This window comes from Panthera onca, chromosome A2 (assembly GCF_046562875.1).
Source record: "Panthera onca isolate mPanOnc1 chromosome A2, mPanOnc1 haplotype 2, whole genome shotgun sequence".
NCBI lineage: Eukaryota > Metazoa > Chordata > Mammalia > Carnivora > Felidae > Panthera > Panthera onca.
Window position 1 is genome coordinate 11439210 of NC_138340.1, and position 19655 is coordinate 11458864.

A 19655-nucleotide genomic window follows, 5' to 3' on the forward strand; every position below is an offset into this window, starting at 1 on the left:
TAACAGGGAAAGTGCAGAAACGCAGTCAAAGGAGTTTACCAAAAATGAAGATTGATGTGGTACATGTTTCTTTAAGTTTATTTATTTATTTATTTTGAGAGACAGAGCAGCATGAGCAGGGGAGGGGCGGGGGGCAGGGGAGAGAGAATCCCAAACAGGCTCTATGCTGTCAGCGCAGAGCTCGATGAGGGGCTCAACCTGATGAACCATGAGATCATGACCTGAGCCAAAATCAAGATTCACATGCTTAACCGACTGAGCCACCCAGGCGCCCCAGTGCTTGAATGTTTTTTGATCATTTGATGGGTGATTCTAAGGGCTGATCTCATCCCCACATCAGCCTCCAGCTTCTTGGAGGTTCTGGGGTACCCTCCCTGATGGGGCCCTCTTCCTGTACCCCCTGCCTTGGACTTGTGAACAGGTGTTGTTTTGACCCTGACCTCTCTCCCCACTGTCTGCAGCTACCTCAAACACATCTGGGGTGAATCCTACTGCTCTTCAGCCTGATTCCTCCCAAACACACACATCCAAGACAAATGAACATAACCTGAGAGACGTGTAGGACACTAACAAGCATACTAACATACGCATAATGGGAGTCCCAGAAGGAGAGAAAAGGATAGAAAAAAAAAAAAATAGTTGAAGAAATAATTGCACCAAAAAAAAAAAAAAAAAAAAAACAACCTCCCAGAGTTGATGAAAGATATGAATCTACACATCCAAGAAGCTCAACAAACTCCAAGTAGGACAAACACAGACATCCACTCTGAGGCACACGATAAGCAAACACTCACGACCTCCTCTTGTGCAAACCTCTTGGCCACCACCCCCTCATATCCAGGCCTCTGGTACCTGGCACCTGATCTCCCACCTGGACATTCAGCAGTGAACAAAACAGACAAGCCTCTGGTGGAGTCCCAGGTTAGACAATTAAGCAGATGAACTAGAACAAAGCATTGGAGCTATTAAGCTCAGGCTGTGACAGTGTTCAGAGAAATGAAATACAATGAGGTAATAGTGAGTGGACAGTGGTGGGTGTTGAAGGAGGGCCTCCCAAGGAGGTGCTTTTAGAACTGAAGAAGAGAAAGCAGCAAATTCGGAGGAACCAAGTCTTCCCACACAGAGGGGACTACTTGTGCAAAGGGATTGGGACAGTTTGATGTAAAGGAGGACCAGAGAGAAGGTCATGGTGAGCAATGGAGACAACAAAGGAAATGAGGCTAGAACTCTTACTGGGAATCTGGGTTTTATTCTAGGCAGGATGAGCAGTCATGGGAAGACTGTACAGCAGGGGTGGGGCGTGCTGGAATCTGACTTCAGCTTTTTAAGTCCACCCTGGGCACTGCACAGAGAATGAAATGTAGGTGTGAGGCAGGTTACATTTTCCAAGGTGGCCACAGCATCTCCCAGCCCACATCCTGTTCACAAGGTCACCTTGACACATCGCCCACTGAGAGGAGTGGGGTCTATGAATCTGGCTCCAGAAGTGACACAACACGACACCCAAGGCTGGGTCAGGAAAGGTAATGCAGCATCTGTCCTGTTCACCTTCGGAGTCCTGGGTGGCCATGCGTGAAGTCTGGTCATCCTGACTACTGACCTGCTGGGAAGAAGGCCGGACCGTAGGGAGAGGCCCACGTAGCAGCCCTAGTCCACAGCCTGTGAAGAGGTCCCAGCCCTCAGCTGTGATGAGCTTCAGGACCTGTGAGTGGCCTTGCCTCCAGATGATTCCAGCCGCGTGTGTTGAGTTCCCCCTGAACCACTGATTGAGTGGAAACAATCAAGGTCAGCTCTGGCCTGCCAAAACCCCTTACCCACGGCACCTGTGACATAAAATGGCTTTCACACCACTAGTTTGGGGGGTGGCTTGTTAAACATCAGTAGTAACCGGAATGGGGGGTGGGAAAGTTAGGTGGAGGACGGAGGCGCCCGGAGGGGCATCCAGGATATCAAAAAAGAGGAGCTGTCATGGAAAGGAGAGAGGCCAGGGCTTGCACCAGGCTGGGGCAGTAGATGGGGGGGGGGGGGGGGGGGGGGGGTGGATAGGAGAGGAAATACGGGCAAGATGCGTTTTGAAGGTAAACCCAGCATGACGCGCGGTGTTCCATCACCAAAGGAGGGTGGGTAAGAGGGAAGACGAGGGCTGTGCCATGATAGTCCCAGGGGGAGCGAGGAAGGCAGCCTAGAGCCCCCATTCTCTCCCCACCCGGCCCGGGCGACTACATCTCCCAGCATCGCTCGCTCAGGCCGCGGGAAGGGGAAAAAAAAAAAAAAAAAAAAAAAGTTTGGGCCAAGCATTCCCGGAATGCGCTTCCTGCTGGCGCGGAGCGGGGGGCGGGCGGGGCGGGGAGGGGAGGGGAGGGGGGCGGCGCGGCCGGAGCCCGGGGCGCGCACTCGGCCCGGCCCGGGCCCCAGCATGGCCGAGCCGCTCCTCAGGAAAACCTTCTCCCGCCTGCGGGGCCGGGAGAAACTTCCCCGGAAAAAGTCGGACGCGAAGGAGCGCGGTGAGCGCGGCGGGGGGGGAGGGGGACGGCCGAGGAGGGGGCACCGAACCTCGCCCGGCCCGGGAGGGTGGGGGGGGTCCTGGAGCCCCGAGGAGGGCCGGCTGCGGCGGCTAGGGGAGCCCCGCGGAGTCCCCTGCGGCCCGGGGTGAGGGACCAAGAGCGGGCAGGGGCCCTGGAAGGAAGGGGCTGGGCAGGGGGAGAGGGGGCGCGGACCGTTATGTGCGCCCGGGCCGGGGATGCCAGCGCTGCGGGCTCCTTAGGAGGCCCGGGAGGGGGGCCTCGCCCCTGACAGGAAATGGGGCCGAGACCGAGCGCCTGGAGGGCGGAGGGGAGGAGGAGTTGGGAAGCTGGCAAACGGGCCCCAGTCAGGCCGGGCCGGGACACTCTGCGCCCCTCCAGGATGGGAGGTGGGTAGCGAAGTCCTGCAGAGGAGGGAGAGGGGCGGTGCATCAACCCCAGTAGCCACCCGCCGGCCCCCTCCTATTAACCAGTGACTGCAGCTGCACCCACCTTAGGCAGCCCCAGGAAACTGTCCCCTTTATGCAGGAGGGGAAACTGAGGCACGGAGCTGTTGGGTAATTTGCCCAGAGCCAATGAAGTGAGTTAAACAGCTCTTTGGACTATGCTGCTAATAGAGACCCCCGAGGCAGAGTCCAGGGTGCTGGAAATCAGAGTTGACCAGAGGAGGGAGTCTACCAGCCAGAAGACAGGACCTTGAGGAATTGGGAGCTGCGTGGGACAGAAAGTCCCGGGAAGGAAGGTGTTAAAGGAGGGAGGCCTGAGGACTCCACATCTGAGCTCCCCCCCCCCCCCAACCGCCAGCCCTTCCCAAAGATTCCCAAGGCTCCTAGAGCAGAGAGAAGGGACCGGGGTGCCCACGCACAAACACAGACAGGAAACAGCCCAGGATGTCAGAGAGGGGAGGACGGTAGAACAGAGGAGAGGCCCCAAGACATTGACCATGGGGATCTGGACTGCGCTGAGAGACAGGGCCCACTCCAGGATAGGGAAAGAGTTTGGAAGACAAGCTCTTAAGAGGTGGGGGTTGGGGGCGGGGGGGATGTTGCAGGAATGGGAGGACAGAGCACTAGCCGACGTGCCTGCTCCTGTCTTCCTAAGGAAGCAAGCCAGCGTTCACTGTGGGCTGTGTGCTTGACCGTAACCTGGATGCCTAGGAAGCATTCCCCACACCGAGCTCTCTGATGCCTCCCTGGAGGGGGGCATTGACTACCCCCCCCCCATTTCACAGAAGGCCACTGAGGCTCAGAGATGGAAAGCAATTTGCCCAAAGCCACCCAGTAAGAAGGGACAGGAGCAGGGCTCCATGCCAGGGGGTGGGAGGTAGAGCTGAGAATGCAGGGCCCAGGTCTGGAGAAACCCCACTGGACCCCTGAGGCTGAAGGGCAGAGGGACGGAATCCCGTCTGGGACCCCAGGAACTAAGAGGGGGTGGGCTGTAAGCTGGCAACCAGTGAGACTGCTGGCCTGTGCCCGCCCATTCCAAACAAACAAGTGGAGTGAATACCAGAGCCGCGTGCACCCCAGCCCTGGCCCCTGCTGGGGAAAGAGCTCTTCGCTGGGGCTGCACTGGGGGCAGCAGGCGGTAGCTGGGTGTCACTCCCCTTGCTCTCTGCCAGGCCGGCCAGCCCAGCGCCCGGAGCCCAGTCCTCCAGAGCCAGAGCCCCACGCCCCCGAAAAGTCCCAGGCTGGGGCAGAGGGCCCCCCTAGCCCCGAGGCATCCCGGAGCCCAGCTCGGGGGGCCTACCTGCAGAGCCTGGAGCCCAGCAGCCGCCGATGGGTGCTGGGTGGGGCCAAGCCACCAGAAGAGGCTGCTTTGGGGCCCAGGGCGCCCGGCAGCGGGGAGCCCGCGGGTGAGATCTGGTACAACCCTATCCCTGAGGAAGACTCCAGACCCCTGGCACCTGAGCCCCCGGGGCCACAGCCAGGCTCAGCGGAGCCAGAGGGCCCAGCCTCACAAGGTGAGCACAAGCCTCAGACCTCTGGCCCCCCAAGATGACCACAAGCCTCACCCCGGTCCCAAGCCCAGCCTTCTGACCCCTGAGGTATGCTGTTCCCCAGGCGCGGCCCCTGCCAGCCCCCCAGCCAAAGCCTCCCGCACGAAGTCCCCCGGCCCAGCCAGGCGCCTCTCCATGAAGATGAAGAAGCTGCCTGACCTTCGGCGCCGCCTGAGCCTGCGGGGCACCCGGGCGGGCCGCGAGCGTGAGAGGGCCGCCCCCGAGGGCTCCGTCATCAGCCGCTACCACCTGGACAGCAGTGTGGGGGCCCCTGGACGGGCGGCAGGGGCTGGGGCCACACGGGGCCCTCGGGCCGGTTACCTCAGTGACGGGGACTCTCCGGAGCGCCCAGCGGGGCCCCCATCGCCCACTGCCTTCCGGCCCTACGAGGCGGGCCCCCCAGCCCGAGCGCCGCCCGCCGCACTCTGGGGCCGCCTCAGCCTACACTTGTACGGGCTGGGGGGGCTGCGGCCGGCACCTGGGGCCACCCCCAGAGACCTGTGCTGCCTACTGCAGGTGGATGGGGTGGCCCGGGCCCGAACGGGGCCGCTGAGGGGGGGGCCCGACTTCCTGCGGCTGGACCACACCTTCCACTTGGAGCTCGAGGCTGCCCGGCTGCTGCGGGCCCTGGTGCTGGCATGGGACCCCGGTGTTCGGCGACACCGGCCCTGTGCCCAGGGCACTGTGCTGCTACCCACGGTCTTCCGAGGTAGGATACGTGGCCGCAAGGGAAGAGCGGTTGGCACAGGACTCGGCTCCCCTTTTCCCCCAGAGTGTCCGGGGCCTGGGGGGGTGGCTTGGAGTAGGGGGCCAGGGCACAGGAGCCTGTGGGGGCAGACCCCACAGGCCTCCTTGTGTCTTCAGGGTGCCAGGCCCAGCAACTGGCCGTGCGCCTGGAGCCCCAGGGGCTGCTGTATGCCAAGCTGACCCTGTCAGAGCAGCAGGAAGCACCAGGCACAGCTGAGCCCCGCGTCTTTGGGCTGCCCCTGCCGCTGCTGGTGGAGCGGGAACAGCCCCCCGGCCAGGTGCCCCTCATCATCCAGAAGTGCGTTGGGCAGATCGAGCGCCGAGGGCTGCGGGTGAGCCCCTTGCCCCATCCCAGCTGGCCCCCAGACCTCAGACCTACACCCCCAGGACACCCCGCGTACAGAGGCCAGGCCTTCCCCACACGTGCACCCTGCCTGGGACACTCCTAGCTCCAATCCCAGCTTAGACAAGGGCAGAAGGCTCCCCTAGACCATAGCACCCAACCCAGAACCCAGGGTCCCAGACCTTCTGGAGCTCAGAGCCTGATGGGAGAAAAGACACGATCCCCGAAACTCACAAGTGTAAAACTGTGGCTGGGACAAGAGGGGAGAAGCAGGGAGAGAGCAGGTCCTTAAAGCAGGACCTGACCTCTGGTTGGGGTAGTCAGGAAAGACTTCCCAGAGGAGGTGACAAGTGACCTGAGGACAAGTGAGCCAAGCAGAGGGCTTACGCGGCCAGGTTGTTCAGGGAGCCATGGTGGGGACACCACGACAGGTGTCAGAGGGGCAGGAAGGCAGCTGGTAAAGCTGCAGCCAGCACCCAAGCCCTCAGCCCACTGCCACCCTGACCCGGGCCTCCAGCTCTCAGCCCACCCGGCCCTCATCAGTTTGTAGCACTGGCCAGAAGACATCTCTCTGCGCCCACCCCCAGGTGGTGGGGCTCTACCGTCTGTGTGGCTCGGCAGCTGTCAAGAAAGAACTTCGGGATGCCTTTGAGCGGGACAGTGCAGCCGTCTGCCTCTCCGAGGACCTGTATCCCGATATCAATGTCATCACTGGTCAGCATGCCCCTGCCTACCCCCGCCTGCTCCCCATTCAACCTTCACCTCAAGGGAGTCCCTGTGGTCCCTCTGGGACCTCACCCTTTTCTCTGGCTTTGTTTTCATCTTCCTGTGCCTGCCCTCCTCTTCCCCCTCCCAGCCCCAGCTGACCCCTCCAGCCTCAGAAGCCAGGGGTGCCCTGACCAGAGTGCGCCCTGTGTCCACAGGCATCCTCAAGGATTATCTTCGGGAGTTGCCCACCCCGCTCATCACCCAGCCCCTCTATCAGGTGGTGCTGGAAGCCATGGCCCGAGGACCCCCAAGCAGGGCGCCCTCCAGCACTGAGGGCACCCGTGGGCTCCTCAACTGCCTGCCGGATGTGGAGAGGGTGAGTTGGGCCTGGTGGGAGTGGGCAGGACTCAGAGTGGGCTGACACCAGTAGAGTGTTTCATCCACACCTGAGCCCATGATGTGCACGAACATGTGGCTATTAGGTGCTATCAGAATCCCCACTTCATAGCTATGGAAACCTAGGCCCAGAGCAGTTGAGTGAGTTGCCCAAGGTTGCACAGCCAGGACATCACAAAAATGGAGGCTCTGAATACAGGTCTGTCAACCTACCACAAGGGAGGTTCCTGGCTATGGAATCCTAGAGAAGTCCTGACCCTCTGTGCCTCAATACCCTCATCTGTAAAATGGGATTAATGCTAGCCCTGACTAACACACAGAGGAGTGGGTTCAAATCCAAGCTCTGCCATTCCAAAACTAAGTTACCTTTGTCCTCAGTCTCCCTTCCAGCAAAATGGGATCATAATAGTAGTATCGAAGCCTTAGCTCGGCCATCAACCAGCTATGAGATCTTGAGTTTCCCCACCCCGGGCCGCGTTCGTCTACCCGCCCGCCCGCCCCCCCCCCCCCCTCGCCACCAGGTGTGACAGGGGACCAGTCAGCCTCACGATTCCCAACCTTCTTCTCTCAGGCCACGCTGACACTTCTCCTGGACCACCTGCGCCTCGTCTCCTCCTTCCACGCCCACAATCGCATGACCCCGCAGAACCTGGCCGTGTGCTTCGGTCCCGTGCTGCTGCCGGCGCGCCAGTCACCCGCCAGGCCCCGCATCCGCAGCTCTGGCCCGGGCCCCACCAACGCTGTGGACTTCAAGCGCCACATCGAGGTGCTGCACTACCTGCTGCAGGCCTGGCCAGGTGAGCCCGCCTCCGGCCCTCACCACCAATCAAGGCCAGGCCGCCGCAGCGGCGCTTTCTCGGGCGACGAATCAGAGTCTCGAGGTTCAGGCATGCCACGCCCCCTCACCAGGGTAAACCGGTACCTGGTAGCCCCGGCAACCCGTCCAGCTAGAGCCAATCCCAGCTTGACGCGGTCAGAGGCCCTGCCTCTTGACACGCCCTTCAGAGGGCCGGTTGCCTAAGCAACCAGTTCTAGCTCCGCCAGTGAACTAACGATGCGGTTGCAGGGCTTTTCTTTCGTCAGGGCCAATCAGGGGCCTGGTTACCTGGGCAGCCAATCAGAGGTCTGGCTTCCCGCGTGGTGCGTGACGCCGTCACGAGCCCCGCTCTCCCTCCGCAGATCCCCGCAGGCCCCCGGAGCCTCCGGACGTCGCCCCGTACGTGCGGCCCAAACGGCAGCCGTCGCTGCACTTGCCACTCGCCAGCCCCGAGGTGGTGACTCGGCCCCGCGGCCGGGGCGGCCCCGAAAGCCCCCCGAGTAACCGCTACGCGGGTGACTGGAGCGTTTGCGGGCGGGACTTCCTGCCGTGCGGGCGGGACTTTTTGTCCGGGCCGGACTACGAGCACGTGACGGGCAGCTGCAGCGAGGACGAGGACGAGGACGCGGGCGAGCCGGCGGGCGCCGCTGACTTCGACGATGACTTCGAGGCGCCCTTCAACCCGCACCTGAACCTCAAAGACTTCGACGCCCTCATCCTGGACCTGGAGAGAGAGCTCTCCAAGCAGATAAACGTGTGCCTCTGAGCCGGGCGGGGCGGGACCCCGGTCACTGGGGCCCCGGGCTACTGGCTGCTGAGGCCGTGCTCCATCCAGCCCCTGGACCAGGCCGGTCACTCAGGCCCTGGTCCCGGCTGCTGGGGCGTTGCCTAGTGACCGGCCAGCCCGTTGCTGAGAATCATTCCTCGTTTCCAGTGCTCGCTATTGGGGCATTGGTTGCACAGGCTGGGACTGGGGATTTTCGGGACCAGCCATCGTGGCCATCTTTTTTGAGTACCAAGGGCTTTTCCCCTTGCTGCCAAAGGCACTTCTCCCGCTTGCTGGGCTGGCCTCTCTTGCCTCCCCTTAGCCAGGGAAACACCAGTTACTGTGAGCATCACCCCAGGGTGGTGAGACACTCCCCGCCCCCCCCCCCCCCCATGCCCCGCGCCAATCCTCTTGCTGCTGCCAACCAATTCAGTATTAGCTTTAAGCACTGCACTCTGCTTCTCCCCTCCGCGGAGGGCCCAAGGACTATGGTGAGGTGCTGTTTGGGGCAGGGTGGGGGGAAGCCCCTATCTGGGCTCTGGCTGGATAGGGGCAGCTGGGGGCTTTTAGAAAAATAGCTGGTTTCCCCACCCTCTCTTCCAGGGAAAGCCCCGTGATTGCCTCAAACCAGGAAACGGAGATAGCAGAGCCTGGCCCTTCCCCTCCCCCATTCTTCCTCCACATCCCTGAAGAAACTGAGCACTTACAAGACCTCCCTGTGGAGGGGCCCCACCTGAAATGTCAGGCTGGGGGCACTTTGGTACGGAACATATTTATTGCCTCCGTGCGTGTGTGTCTGTGTGTGAGGACTAGTGTGCATGGGTGGACACGTCTGGAGCAGGCGTATGGGGCTCTTTCAGGGACCTCTGAGAGGGAAAGAGTTCGCAGTGGCCAGACACCCTAAAATCCCCAGTAATGGAGCCACAGTGGGCCCCAGAGCTCCAATGGGAGAGTAGGGTCCCCTCCTGTCTCCCCCACCTTCCCTCACTCCCATCTTTGTGGACAAATAAATCAATATGCACACGTTCTGGGATGAGTACTTGGGCCCACACGGACCAGAGGTGGTTTATTAAGCGTGGAAGAGAGGAAGGGAGAAAAGGGCAGTTGTTCCCCGCACAGAAAAAAAGCCCAGGAGCTCCCGGGTGCTGCCACGGAGCTTCTCTGAGCTCTGACCCCTGCAGCCCCACCCTGTCTTCTTGGAGGGTTGTGGAGTCAGTGGACCTGATGGGCCAGGTCCAGGTAGGCAAGGATGAGGCTCTCAACCAGCTAGGTACAGTCCAGGGGTGGGAAGGGAGCCAAGGGTACTGACCCATAAGGCCCTACACAGCAATGGAGCCATCTCGGAAGTCTGTCCTCCCAATGAGGATGTTGACCACAACCGGGTGTCCGTCTCGGCACTGCTGTTGAGCGTCACGAAGCACCTCGACCACCTGATCTTTCTCCCGCGAGAGCAGCAAGCCCTGGGCCCCAAGTCCCATGGCTGCCTTGTGATAATCTGAAAGGAGAAGTCCAGTCAGATGGTGGCAGGGACCCAGCTCGCCATGCAGTCAGCCCAGGAGAGGAACGCATGCCCATCCGGGCCTGAAACAGCCTCCCCCCGTCTCCAGCCTGCCCAGGCCCCTCACCGGTGTAAGCCAGGCCACAGGCCACATTGCTGCCCAGACAGGGCACCTGCTCCCGAGAGATCTGGGTCCAGCCAGCATCATTCCCCACCAAGGCAATCACTGGGATCTGCAGGGAGAGGGCGAGGCCAGCCCACAGCCTTCAGTTTCAAGGCTTGGCCAACCAGAGGGCAAAGACAGGGACAGGCAGAAGCAGCTCCCTCCCTATCCCGGCCCATCCTGACAGCTCCCACGACTCCAAGCCCTCAGCATCCCTCGGGCAGCCCAGTCACCTTGTGTCTCACAAAGGTGTCAAATTCAATGAGGCTATAGCCAAAGGCTCCATCTCCAAACAGGCACCACACCTGAGCAGGGAACAAGGCTGCTTGAGTACCTCACTACCCAGGACACGGCAAGCCTCCTGCCTCCAGCGCCCTGACTCACCTCGGCATCTGGCCGGCACAGTTTGGCCCCGAGTGCAAATCCTGCACCAACCCCCAGAGTCCCAAAGGCCCCTAGGGAAACCAAGAGCACATGGGTAGAAAGGGGCCTGGACCGTACAAGCCGTCCCAGGCAGAGGCCCTTCCTTACCAGGATCGAGCCAGCGCAGGGGGCCGCGGGGTTGCACCAGGTGGGCGGCAGTGCCCACAAAGTCTCCACCGTCAACCACCAGAATCGTGTTGTCAGGCAGAATCTCCTCCACAAGCTGCAATACCCGCACCGGGTTCAGGTGCTGGCCTACAGGCGTCAATGCCTTCTCCCTGCCAGACAGAGGTGCACATCAGCAGGGCCAGCAGGAGAGCCTGCCAGGAACCCACCCCCCCCCCCCCACCATGTCCACCGCACCCGGCCCCCACCGGAAGGTCTGCTCTTTCTGCCGGTCAGCTTGCCGAAGCTCCTCTGCCCAGTCTGAGGCCCACGTCTGGCCCTTCAGGCCCTCCGCCACTGTCACCACAAAGGAGCCCACGTCTCCTAGGGAAGGAAGAGAAAACAGCTGCAGGGAAGTGGCCTCCTGCCCTCCCAGCACCAAAGGCCCGAGGACAGCAGGAATCCAATAGCAACAGGAGGCAATAGCAGGAGGCAAGGTGCCAGGCCAGGGATGCTCCTAGAGCAGAAAATGCAAAACACCCCCCACAGTCTGCCAGAAGCAGGTCGGGGCAGCCAAGGCCAGAGAAATGAAGCTTTAGGAAGCACTAAGTGGGTTAGAAACCCAGGCAGCCTCGTCGCCTGCCTCCTCCTCCTCACACCCTAGATCAGGCAGTGCTGTGAATTCTGCCTCTAAAACACATCACGAAAAGCACCTCCATCAGCCAAGCACGCTGCTTTTGAAGTGACCAATAAACAGGCCGGTGATATATACACTTTCCATCATCTCCGTCTTCGAAGTGATCCCACAGAGGCTCAGAGAAGCCGAGTCTCTCATCCCGGTCCATCCCCGCTCCAGGCCTCGTCCTTTCTGCCCTGGCCTGGTTTAACGGGCCCCTGGCCTCCACCTCGCTGGCCCCCTCCAACTTGCTGCCCACCAGCTGCTACAGTAGACCTTCCCGAGCTTGAATGCAACAGTGCCACTCCTCTGCTTGACAGGAGAGCTCCATGTAGCCTATGCTGCAGCACAATGTCCTTGGGACGATGGGCAGAAGCAGAGCACAAAAAGGCTGTGGGAGCGGACTGAACAGGGAAGGCAGGACAGGACAACAGAAGCCTCGGAGGCCAAGGAGGTAGGTCTCTGTCCTCCGGGCAGCAGGCAGCATGGGAGGATTTGCAGCCAGGGGCATGATCACATGCATGTTATTCCCAGGCCTCCCCTCGTACGCACACCCCACTATCTGTTCATCCAGAAGCACCCATCAGTCTGAGAGCCACAGGTATGTCTCCAGCTGACCGGATGCCCGCCAGGGCAGGGTTCAGGCCTTGCTCACAAGCACCCAGCTCAAGCCAGCTGCAGCAGAGGCCAAGAGAAGGACCAGGAAGAGCATGTGTGTGTGAGGGGGTACAGGGCGCTCACCCTGCACGGCTTCCTGGGGCTTCCAGAACATGTCTGAGTTCATCAACATCTCTTTCCGGTTACGGTTGACGATGATGATCTTGCTGCTGCGGCTGAGGACACGGCCATAAGACAGGCGGAAGTCGCACACGATTCCTGACGTGGGAAGCGGGGTCTCAGCGGCTGGAGGGCCAGTGTTCCCACTACCTTCCTTCACCCACCATGGCAGAGTAGATGCAAAAGTGACCCCCATTCTTCCTTTCTCCCTGTACCAGTGCCGGCCGCAATGACTTCACATCTCCCCACCCCTTGAATCTGGGCTGGCCTCGGCACATGCTTCGGTCAACAGGCTGTGGCAGAATGACGGCAGGCACTCCTGAGACCAGGCTTCAAGAAGCCTTGTGGCTGCCACTGTCTCTCTTTCTCTCTTAAAACACCTTGCTCTAACCCTCCTGCCTGTTCTCATCCTCCACCAAGTGAACAAGCCCAGGCTGGCCTGCTGGATGATGAGAAACCTGGAGGAAGATGTAAGGAGGAGTCAGAGAAGTCAATTAGCCCAGCGGAGGCCATGTGAGCCCAGCCTAAAGTCAGCCAAGCCCAAGGATATGCGCCTGCCCGCCCCGGATCAGCCCAGATGCCTTCTTGCCTTGCCAACTACAGACTCATAAAGGAGTCCCACCAACAGCAGAAAAACTACCGCCTAACCTATAGGTGGAGCTTGAGAAATAAGTGCCTTTTTTCAATGTTTGTTTATTTTTGAAAGAGAGAGAGTGCGGGGGAGGGGCAGAGAGAGACAGGGTGACAGAGGATCCAAAGCGCGTGCTCCAGGCTCTGAGAGCAGAAAACCCGCCGCGGGGTTCAACCTCACAAATGGTGAGATCACGACCTGAGCCGAAGTCCTACACTTAAACCCACTGAGCCACCCCGGCGCCCCCATAATAAGCGCGTTTTAAGTCACTGAGTTTGGGGATGGTCATCACACAACAGCGAACCGATACAACTATGACGCGGTGGCCAGGACTCCCCTTTACACGAAAATGCGCACGCCGCACGCGCACATGCTGTGTCCATCCTGCACAGAGCACACACGTGCCAACGCTGAATGTGAACACTACAGGTGCCCACTGTCTGTGCCTCTTCCTCCGTGCAGGGCTGAGCCACGCGGCCTGACTGCGAGCTTGCCAGAACTTCCCTGGCTGGATTTCAAGTACACGGCTGTCCAAACCCGGGCAAGGGGCAAGGGGCAAGGGGCGGGCCCAAGGTAAGAGGGTGAGTGCTTACGAGGGTAGGGTGCCAGTTAAGTACCTGACTACGAGGGGCAGGGCCACAGCGGGAGCGGGGAGAGGAGCAGGGGCGGGGCCTGCAGGGAGGGAAAGGGGAGAGGGCAGAGGAGGCCGAGGCCCACCTGCCAGGAGGACCACGTCTGCTTTCTTCAGAGCAGCGCTGCGGTTCTGCCGGATGTGGAGGGGGTGGTTGCGGCCCAGCAGTCCTCGTGCCATCCCTCCCAGGAAGCAGGGGATGCCAAGGGTCTCCACGGCAGTCCTGGGGGTCCAGGCAGAGCAGAGGGGAGTGTAGCCAAGGGCATGTCCCCACCCCACAAGGCATCCGGAGACCGGGGACCAGGGATATGACAGCAAGGGCAGGGCTGAGGGTTCTCACCGAAGTCTGTCAGCAGGTGTCGGGGGCAGCAGAGCCTGGCTCCCCAGCACAACAAGGGGCCTTTTGGCTCGGCTCAAGATTTCCACACAGCGCTGAACCTGGGATTAGAGACGGGGCTCAAAGAGCCAACCGTGTGAGTCACCATCAGCCCCCAAGATCCAGGCCCCACTACTGACTCAGAGAGAGGCCATCCTGCCAGGTGGGGTTCCTCAGGGAACCAGGGAAGAGAGGCGATTCACCTGCTGGGGGGATGCCTGCGGAATGTCCAGAGGCAGAGGCCCCTCAGGCCGAGGCTCCCAGGCTCCTGCAAAGAGGTTGGCCAGGTGATTCTCTAAGTACCTGCAAAGATGAGAGGAAGAGGCAGTTACCAGGATTAATGACTGGGGTTCTGGGAGTTGAAGGAGGCCAGGGTCGAGCCGGGAAGTGAGACAGGCACAGAAGTGGGTGAGCCACACCCCAGACAGACAAACCCCAGTGGCTGAGTCTCCAGCCACCTGTTGCCCCTCAGAAGCTTCTGGCGACCACCCAACCTGACACAGACCCTCGGAACCAAGTGACACAAGTGTGGAGTGCCAGGATCAGGGCCACGGCTGCAGAGTGAGACACACAAGGCTCCACGCTTCCTAGCTGTGCGACTGGGCAAGTGACTTAACTTTTCTGAGGTTCCTCCTCTGTAAAATGGAAAAGGGAATCTCTCTCCCAAGGTTCACTATCTATCCATTCAGGATATAAAGCACTTTGCAAAACACTCAATCAGGGAAGGCACTCAAGCCTCTTTCTCCGGCTTCCGACACCTCCTTCTGTCTCCTTATTCATTGGGTCATAGGGCCCTGACTTCCCATGTGGGCCTCCAGGGCCCTGGAGACATAGAGATAAATCTTGCCCAGCTCTGCATTCAAGGAACATCCAATCCAGCCAAGAACAAGACATGTGGGTGTCGGCAAAAAAGGAGTCGGAACCAGAAGCTTCTGTTTCTCTTTTGAGGAGGAACCAAGAATACAGAGAATGAGAAGAGGCCAAGGAAGAAACCATGGTAAACCCCAACATAGAAAGAAAGGCAAAGGAAGAGCCAGCCCAAAGGGCTGAGTAGGGGCAGCCCAGGAGAGGAGAGGAGAATGGAAGGGGGGGGAGGGGGGAGCCAGAACCAGGGAACAAACAGGCTGCTGTCACCGCCACAGAACAAAATTGCTTAAAAGTTCAGCCTACCTCGGGTGCCTGGGTGGCTTAGTCAGTTAAGTGTCCAACTCTTGATTTCGGCTCAGGTCATGATCTCACGGTTGATGAGATCAATCCCTGCATCAGGCTCTGTGCCGACACTGCGGAGCCTGCTTGGGATTCTCTGTCTCCCTCCCTCTCTGCCTCAACCCTGCATGCATGTGCTTCCTTGCTCTCTCACTCTCTCTCAAAATAAATAAATAAACTTTAACAAACAAATAAACAAACCAAATTCAGCCTACCTGGCATGGTCACCAGCCACTTCCTATCTGTTCAGGACCTCTGAATCCCCCTCTGTATTTGTGGTTCCCTAGCCAGGTTGGAGAAAGGATGGGAGACAGCTTGCCTTACACCTGAAAGGACACTGGACTCAACCCTATTCTTATCTAAGACAATGGCTAATTAGTCACTTCAGCATTTTACACTGTCGAAGCTATCTTGTTTTATTCTTCACAGAATCTTAGTCTAGAGAGAAAACCACGCTACACTTCATTTTACAGATAGGCAAGCTGCAGTCAAGAAAGGTTTAATCACAACAGGATCAAATTATGACGCTGTCCACCTTAAGCCTGCACAGTCCCCTATGTCAACTGTATTTCCATTAAACTGGCGGGGGGTGGGTGGGGAAGGCTTAATCACTTGCTCAAGGTTAACACAGCTAGTTACTGGCTCGGGATTCAGACCCATCTCTCTGAACTTTCATTTCATTCCCTGTAGATGGCACATAGCTTTGTGGATAAAGCATGGGAGGCTCCTCCAGGCTGAATCCTCGTGTGCCATTAACAAGCTGGATGACTTCCTGCCAGTCATTTACCCCCTTTGGGTCCCAGTTACCCACTCTATGAAATGGGTGTAGTAACACCTTACCCTCTTCACTCAGTGTTGTCATAAAAGATATGTGAATAAAGTTCTACCCCCCGAACTGGTCTTCAAGGGACTTCTCGAGTGCCCAGGGCACAGGGGCCTGTCTTGTTCGTGCCGGTCCTGGTACCTGGCACACTGTGGCACTCGCTAAATACATGGAAGGGGCATGGCAGGTAGAAGAGCAAGGACAGGCAAAGGGAAGGGACAGAGGGGAAGGAAGAGGAGAATCGACTCTCCTTCCTGTGCCGCTCCGGCCAGGCCCATCCCAGGGGTGGCCAAAACCAGATACCTCTGCTGGGGATGTGGCCCCACATGGAACCCCTTCCTATCCTCTCCACTGAAAGAAGTCCCCCCTCAACCTTGTAGCTCTTCCAGGAAAACCTTTAAGCTTATTCCTTATTCTGCATCCCATAGGTACCACTCAAAGCCAGGCCACCACTGCCTCTCATCCCAGGGCCGACAACCCCTCCTCCCTGCCTTCTCAGCTTCCACCCAAGCCCACAGTCCATTCCCCAGCAGCAGTCAGAGGGAACGTGATAAAAACCTGAATCGGGGTGTGCCACACCTCTGCTTTGGACCATATAATGCTTCTCGACGGATCTCAAAGTAAAAACAAAACCCCAGGTCCTCCCAACGGCCCCTGCTGGCCGCTCTGAGCTCAACCCCTGCCCCTCTCCCCTTTGCTCACCTGCTGCTGCCACAGAGGCTACTTTGCTTTCCCAACCCACCAAGTTCGCTCCTGCCTCAGAACCTCTGCATATGCTAGTCCCTCTACCTCCAATGCTCTTCCTATGGCTGGTTCCCCTCAGCTGGTATGCAAACCAATGAATGAGTCAAAGGAGAGACAGAGGCTGGCAGGAAGTTACAAAAGAGGGCAGGGGGCTGGAGAGGGCACGGTGGGGGTGAGGCAACTCACCAGGTGACCATTCGAGCCACGAGGCCCTTGGGCGGCTTGGCTGGCACCATCTCCTTCTGGACAATGAAGTAGGGGTACAGCACATCAACGGGAAGCTCCACAAACACTGGGCCTGTGGAGGGGCAGGGAGGATACTGAGCCTGCCATGCCTCCCTGGACCCAGGCCTTAGGGCCTGACCACCGCCCAGCCCCCCCCCCCCCCACCTACCTGGGGTCCCCGACTGGGCAGCCACCATCGCAGCCCTCAGGGTGGGCACGATGTCCCGCACCCTCCGCACAGAAGCACAAAACTTGCACAGTGGCCTAAACAGGGCCATCTGATCAATGGCCTGGAGCGCACCCCGGTTCTGGTGGAAACAGAGGAGGCCAGAGAGTCAGTACATGAGCCCTTTGAGGCTCCCGGGACCCCCGCCATCCACCCAAGAGCAGGGCACCTGCAGCAGAGTGCTGGCGGCCCCACCCAGAAGCAGGACTGGAGACTGAGCTATCTGGGCGTTCTTCACTGCAGTCACCGTGTTGGTGAGGCCAGGGCCCGCTGTCACTGCTGCTACGCCCACGGTCCCTGAAATACAGAATCCATCACGGCCCTGCCCTCCCTCCCGGCCACCTCTGAAAAAACTCTGCCCTGCAAAGACTTCCCATCCCACTCTCACCAGCCCTCCACCCTCTCTGCTCTGCCCTCACCGGTCAGGCGGGCCACAGCATCGGCGGCAAAGACAGCTGTGACTTCATGGCGTGTGTCCACCACGCGGATGCCCAACTTCTCACAAGCCACCAGTATGGGGGAAATGTGCCCGCCGACCAGGGTGAAGAGGAACCGCACGCCGTGGGCCCTCAGCACAGCTGCCACATTCTCCCCGCCATGCTGGATGCTCGCCTTGTCCACCTGGGCCCACGGAGGGAGAGAAGCACAATTACCAAGGACCAGGGCAAGAGCGCCAAGGCAGACAGGGAGAGGGCACTCTCACTCCCCCAGGAAGGAGGGCAGGACAGAGTCCGGGGTCAGAGGAACTTTGATATTGGTGAGGCACATATCATACTATACACAAGGCCCAGAGTAGGGCAGGCCGTCCTTTTACAGCTAAGGGAACCAAGACTTGCCCTGGCAAGATTCAAAGTCCCATAGAGCCAAGGCTCTTGAGCGCCCCCTTCTGTTACACTTCCTGTCTCCGGGGACAGTAGGCCAATGAGTGAGAGGAGAGGGAAAGTGGATCCCCAGAACCCAAAGTAGTTTGGCCAGGGGCCATCTGCTGGGACTCCAGAACTGCCTGCCCTCCAGGACCTAGTGGCAACTGTTGATCCCAGCCCGCTAGGCTTCCTCCCACTCACTGGGCAGGCCCCGCTGACAGGCTGCCAGCCACTAAGCACCTGGCAAGGGAGCGGCCTGCTGGCACAGAATATGCTGAGGCTTCTGGGCCTCGGCTTGTTCCCAGCCCCGCACACCAGAGGCCTTTGCCTTAAGTCTCCAGAAATCCTCAAGGCCAGTGACCTTGGGAGGGGAAGGGGTGGACTCCTGAGGGAGGAGCCAAGCAGCTCAGGGTGAGATCCGTGGGGTCAACTGTTCCCCAAAAGGCCACCTATGACAAGTTACCACACAAACTCTCTGAGTCTCAGTTTTCTCTTGTGGAAAATGAGTACAGAAACAAAAGCACCTCTAGGGGACGCGTTGAGAAGTACATGACATCTCTCACAGCTACCCCTTCTGGTGCTACCTTTGGCCCACTCTGATCACGTCGGGTTTAGGGAGCTGCGCTCAGTGAAAAGGGCTCTTGGCCTCTGGGGAAGGAGTAGGCGGGGCGCTGAGTACCCGGCAGCTACCGCCCGATTTATCTCTGCCTAGAGGCAAAGTCCAGGGACCTGTCTGCAGACTGCCGAACCGTTAAGGGCCGTAGACAGAATTTCCCAACCGAGCCCCCTAGATTAGTCGGGCCTCACTTTCTCCTGTAAAATAAGTGAGCTGGGAGTGCCAGGAGCTCCTTCCTTCTTTGGCTGCCCCCAGCCCGCCGCTGACCTATGCCCCCGCACCTTGTGCATCAACTGATAGAAGAGCCCCAGGCGGTGCGCGCAGCCCAGCAATGCGGCCACTAGCGTCCCGCAGGCCAAGAGCAGGAAAGAGGGGAAGAAGCTCCCAGCAGGGGCGGCGGCCGTGAGGGTCTCCATGACTCGCCACCTGAAAGAGAAAGGACAGTGCCAGCAGCTAGGCGCAGCGATCTTTTCCGGAAGAAGGTTCCCCGGACACAAGGCTCCCGGGCCACGCCTCTTCTCGCCAGTTTCGGCGCCGCCACGCCACCTACGCGGTTAGGCTCTGGGCGAGGCCACGCCTCTTGGGGGCCAGGCCACGCCTCCCGCGGCGCCAGCCCCCTTCCTTACGTCACCACCAGCACCAAAAATAGGCCACCACAGGCAGTTTTGGCCTCAAAATAGTGCTTCACACTTACCTGTTTCTCAAAGAATAGATGGGAAGCCCCGCCTCTTTTACACCTGGGTCCAAATCTCAGTCCCAATGGTGAGCCCGCCCACCCCAAGTCTACGCCACCTAGAAGGACGAGGCCACGCCCCCAAGCTAGCGGGCGCGCCCATCCCTTAAAGCTAGACCTCTGCCCTCTGCGAGCGCCCGAGCCTGACAGCCGCCCCAGGCCGTGGGTCAAGGTCACATCGCAACAGGAGGCTTCTCTGACCCCCAGGATACTTCGGCCTTCACCTACGGGAAATGGCGCTGACTCCAGAGGAATTCGGTGCCCTTCATGTCACGTGACCCAAACGCGCAGCTTGAGGGGGCCGGGCTCCGAGCCTGCAGCCTTGTCCCTTTCTGTCACTTGGGTCTGCGGCGCCCGGTAGTCCGGCCTGAGACGCACGCGCAAAGCTGTAACCATGTTCTGGGTTACAAGCACCTCCTATAAAAGCCCCGTCCCTACAGGCCGCCTCAGCACAAGTCCTGCCCTCCCCCGCCTCTCATTGGCTCGCACTGCGGGCCTAACCCCCCTTTCTTTACATGAGACCACGCCCCTTGGCATTTTGTATAAGCCGCGACCGTGGTGAGCCGGCTTTCCACGGCCTTCCGTTGGCCCCCACGTTTCTGTCCGTAGTGTTCGGGCCTTCCAGCCAGCCAGCTTTCACACCA

At 59.6% G+C, this 19655-nt stretch overlaps 2 protein-coding genes and 1 long non-coding RNA gene across 6 annotated transcripts; 1 reads left to right on the top strand and 2 right to left on the bottom strand.

The window, feature by feature from the left end:
* Window positions 1–1233: 1233 nt before the first annotated feature.
* On the bottom strand, window positions 1234–7358 carry LOC132678294 (uncharacterized). Its single transcript, XR_009609543.3, has 3 exons — window positions 7271–7358; window positions 1435–1600; window positions 1234–1342 (listed from the first exon to the last, which is right to left on the bottom strand). It is a non-coding gene; the product is annotated as an uncharacterized LOC132678294 (long non-coding RNA).
* SYDE1 (synapse defective Rho GTPase activating protein 1) lies at window positions 2344–9318 on the top strand. 2 transcript variants are annotated; one of them, XM_060630465.3, is made up of 9 exons: window positions 2344–2504; window positions 4141–4482; window positions 4583–5227; window positions 5383–5597; window positions 6196–6322; window positions 6532–6692; window positions 7284–7509; window positions 7892–8283; window positions 8899–9318. In XM_060630465.3, the coding sequence occupies exons 1-9, from the start codon at window positions 2417–2419 to the stop codon at window positions 8983–8985; spliced, it is 2283 nt and encodes a 760-aa protein (XP_060486448.1). In that variant the 5' UTR covers window positions 2344–2416; the 3' UTR covers window positions 8986–9318. The 2 variants fall into 2 exon arrangements, with proteins under 2 accessions (XP_060486448.1, XP_060486450.1); XM_060630467.3 differs by having other exon boundaries at window positions 7892–9318.
* A 10-nt stretch (window positions 9319–9328) lies between these two features.
* Window positions 9329–19401, bottom strand: HACL2 (2-hydroxyacyl-CoA lyase 2). 3 transcript variants are annotated; one of them, XM_060630468.3, is made up of 16 exons: window positions 19240–19401; window positions 18560–18704; window positions 17219–17420; window positions 16969–17096; window positions 16743–16881; window positions 16535–16646; window positions 13779–13878; window positions 13540–13637; window positions 13286–13422; window positions 11902–12036; window positions 10754–10868; window positions 10488–10657; window positions 10341–10411; window positions 10190–10261; window positions 9921–10026; window positions 9329–9790 (listed from the first exon to the last, which is right to left on the bottom strand). In XM_060630468.3, the coding sequence occupies exons 1-16, from the start codon at window positions 19278–19280 to the stop codon at window positions 9615–9617; spliced, it is 1947 nt and encodes a 648-aa protein (XP_060486451.1). In that variant the 5' UTR covers window positions 19281–19401; the 3' UTR covers window positions 9329–9614. The 3 variants fall into 3 exon arrangements, with proteins under 3 accessions (XP_060486451.1, XP_060486453.1, XP_060486452.1); XM_060630470.3 differs by having other exon boundaries at window positions 19236–19356; XM_060630469.3 differs by lacking the exon at window positions 19240–19401 and adding an exon at window positions 18973–19229.
* Between the last annotated feature and the right edge of the window lie 254 nt (window positions 19402–19655).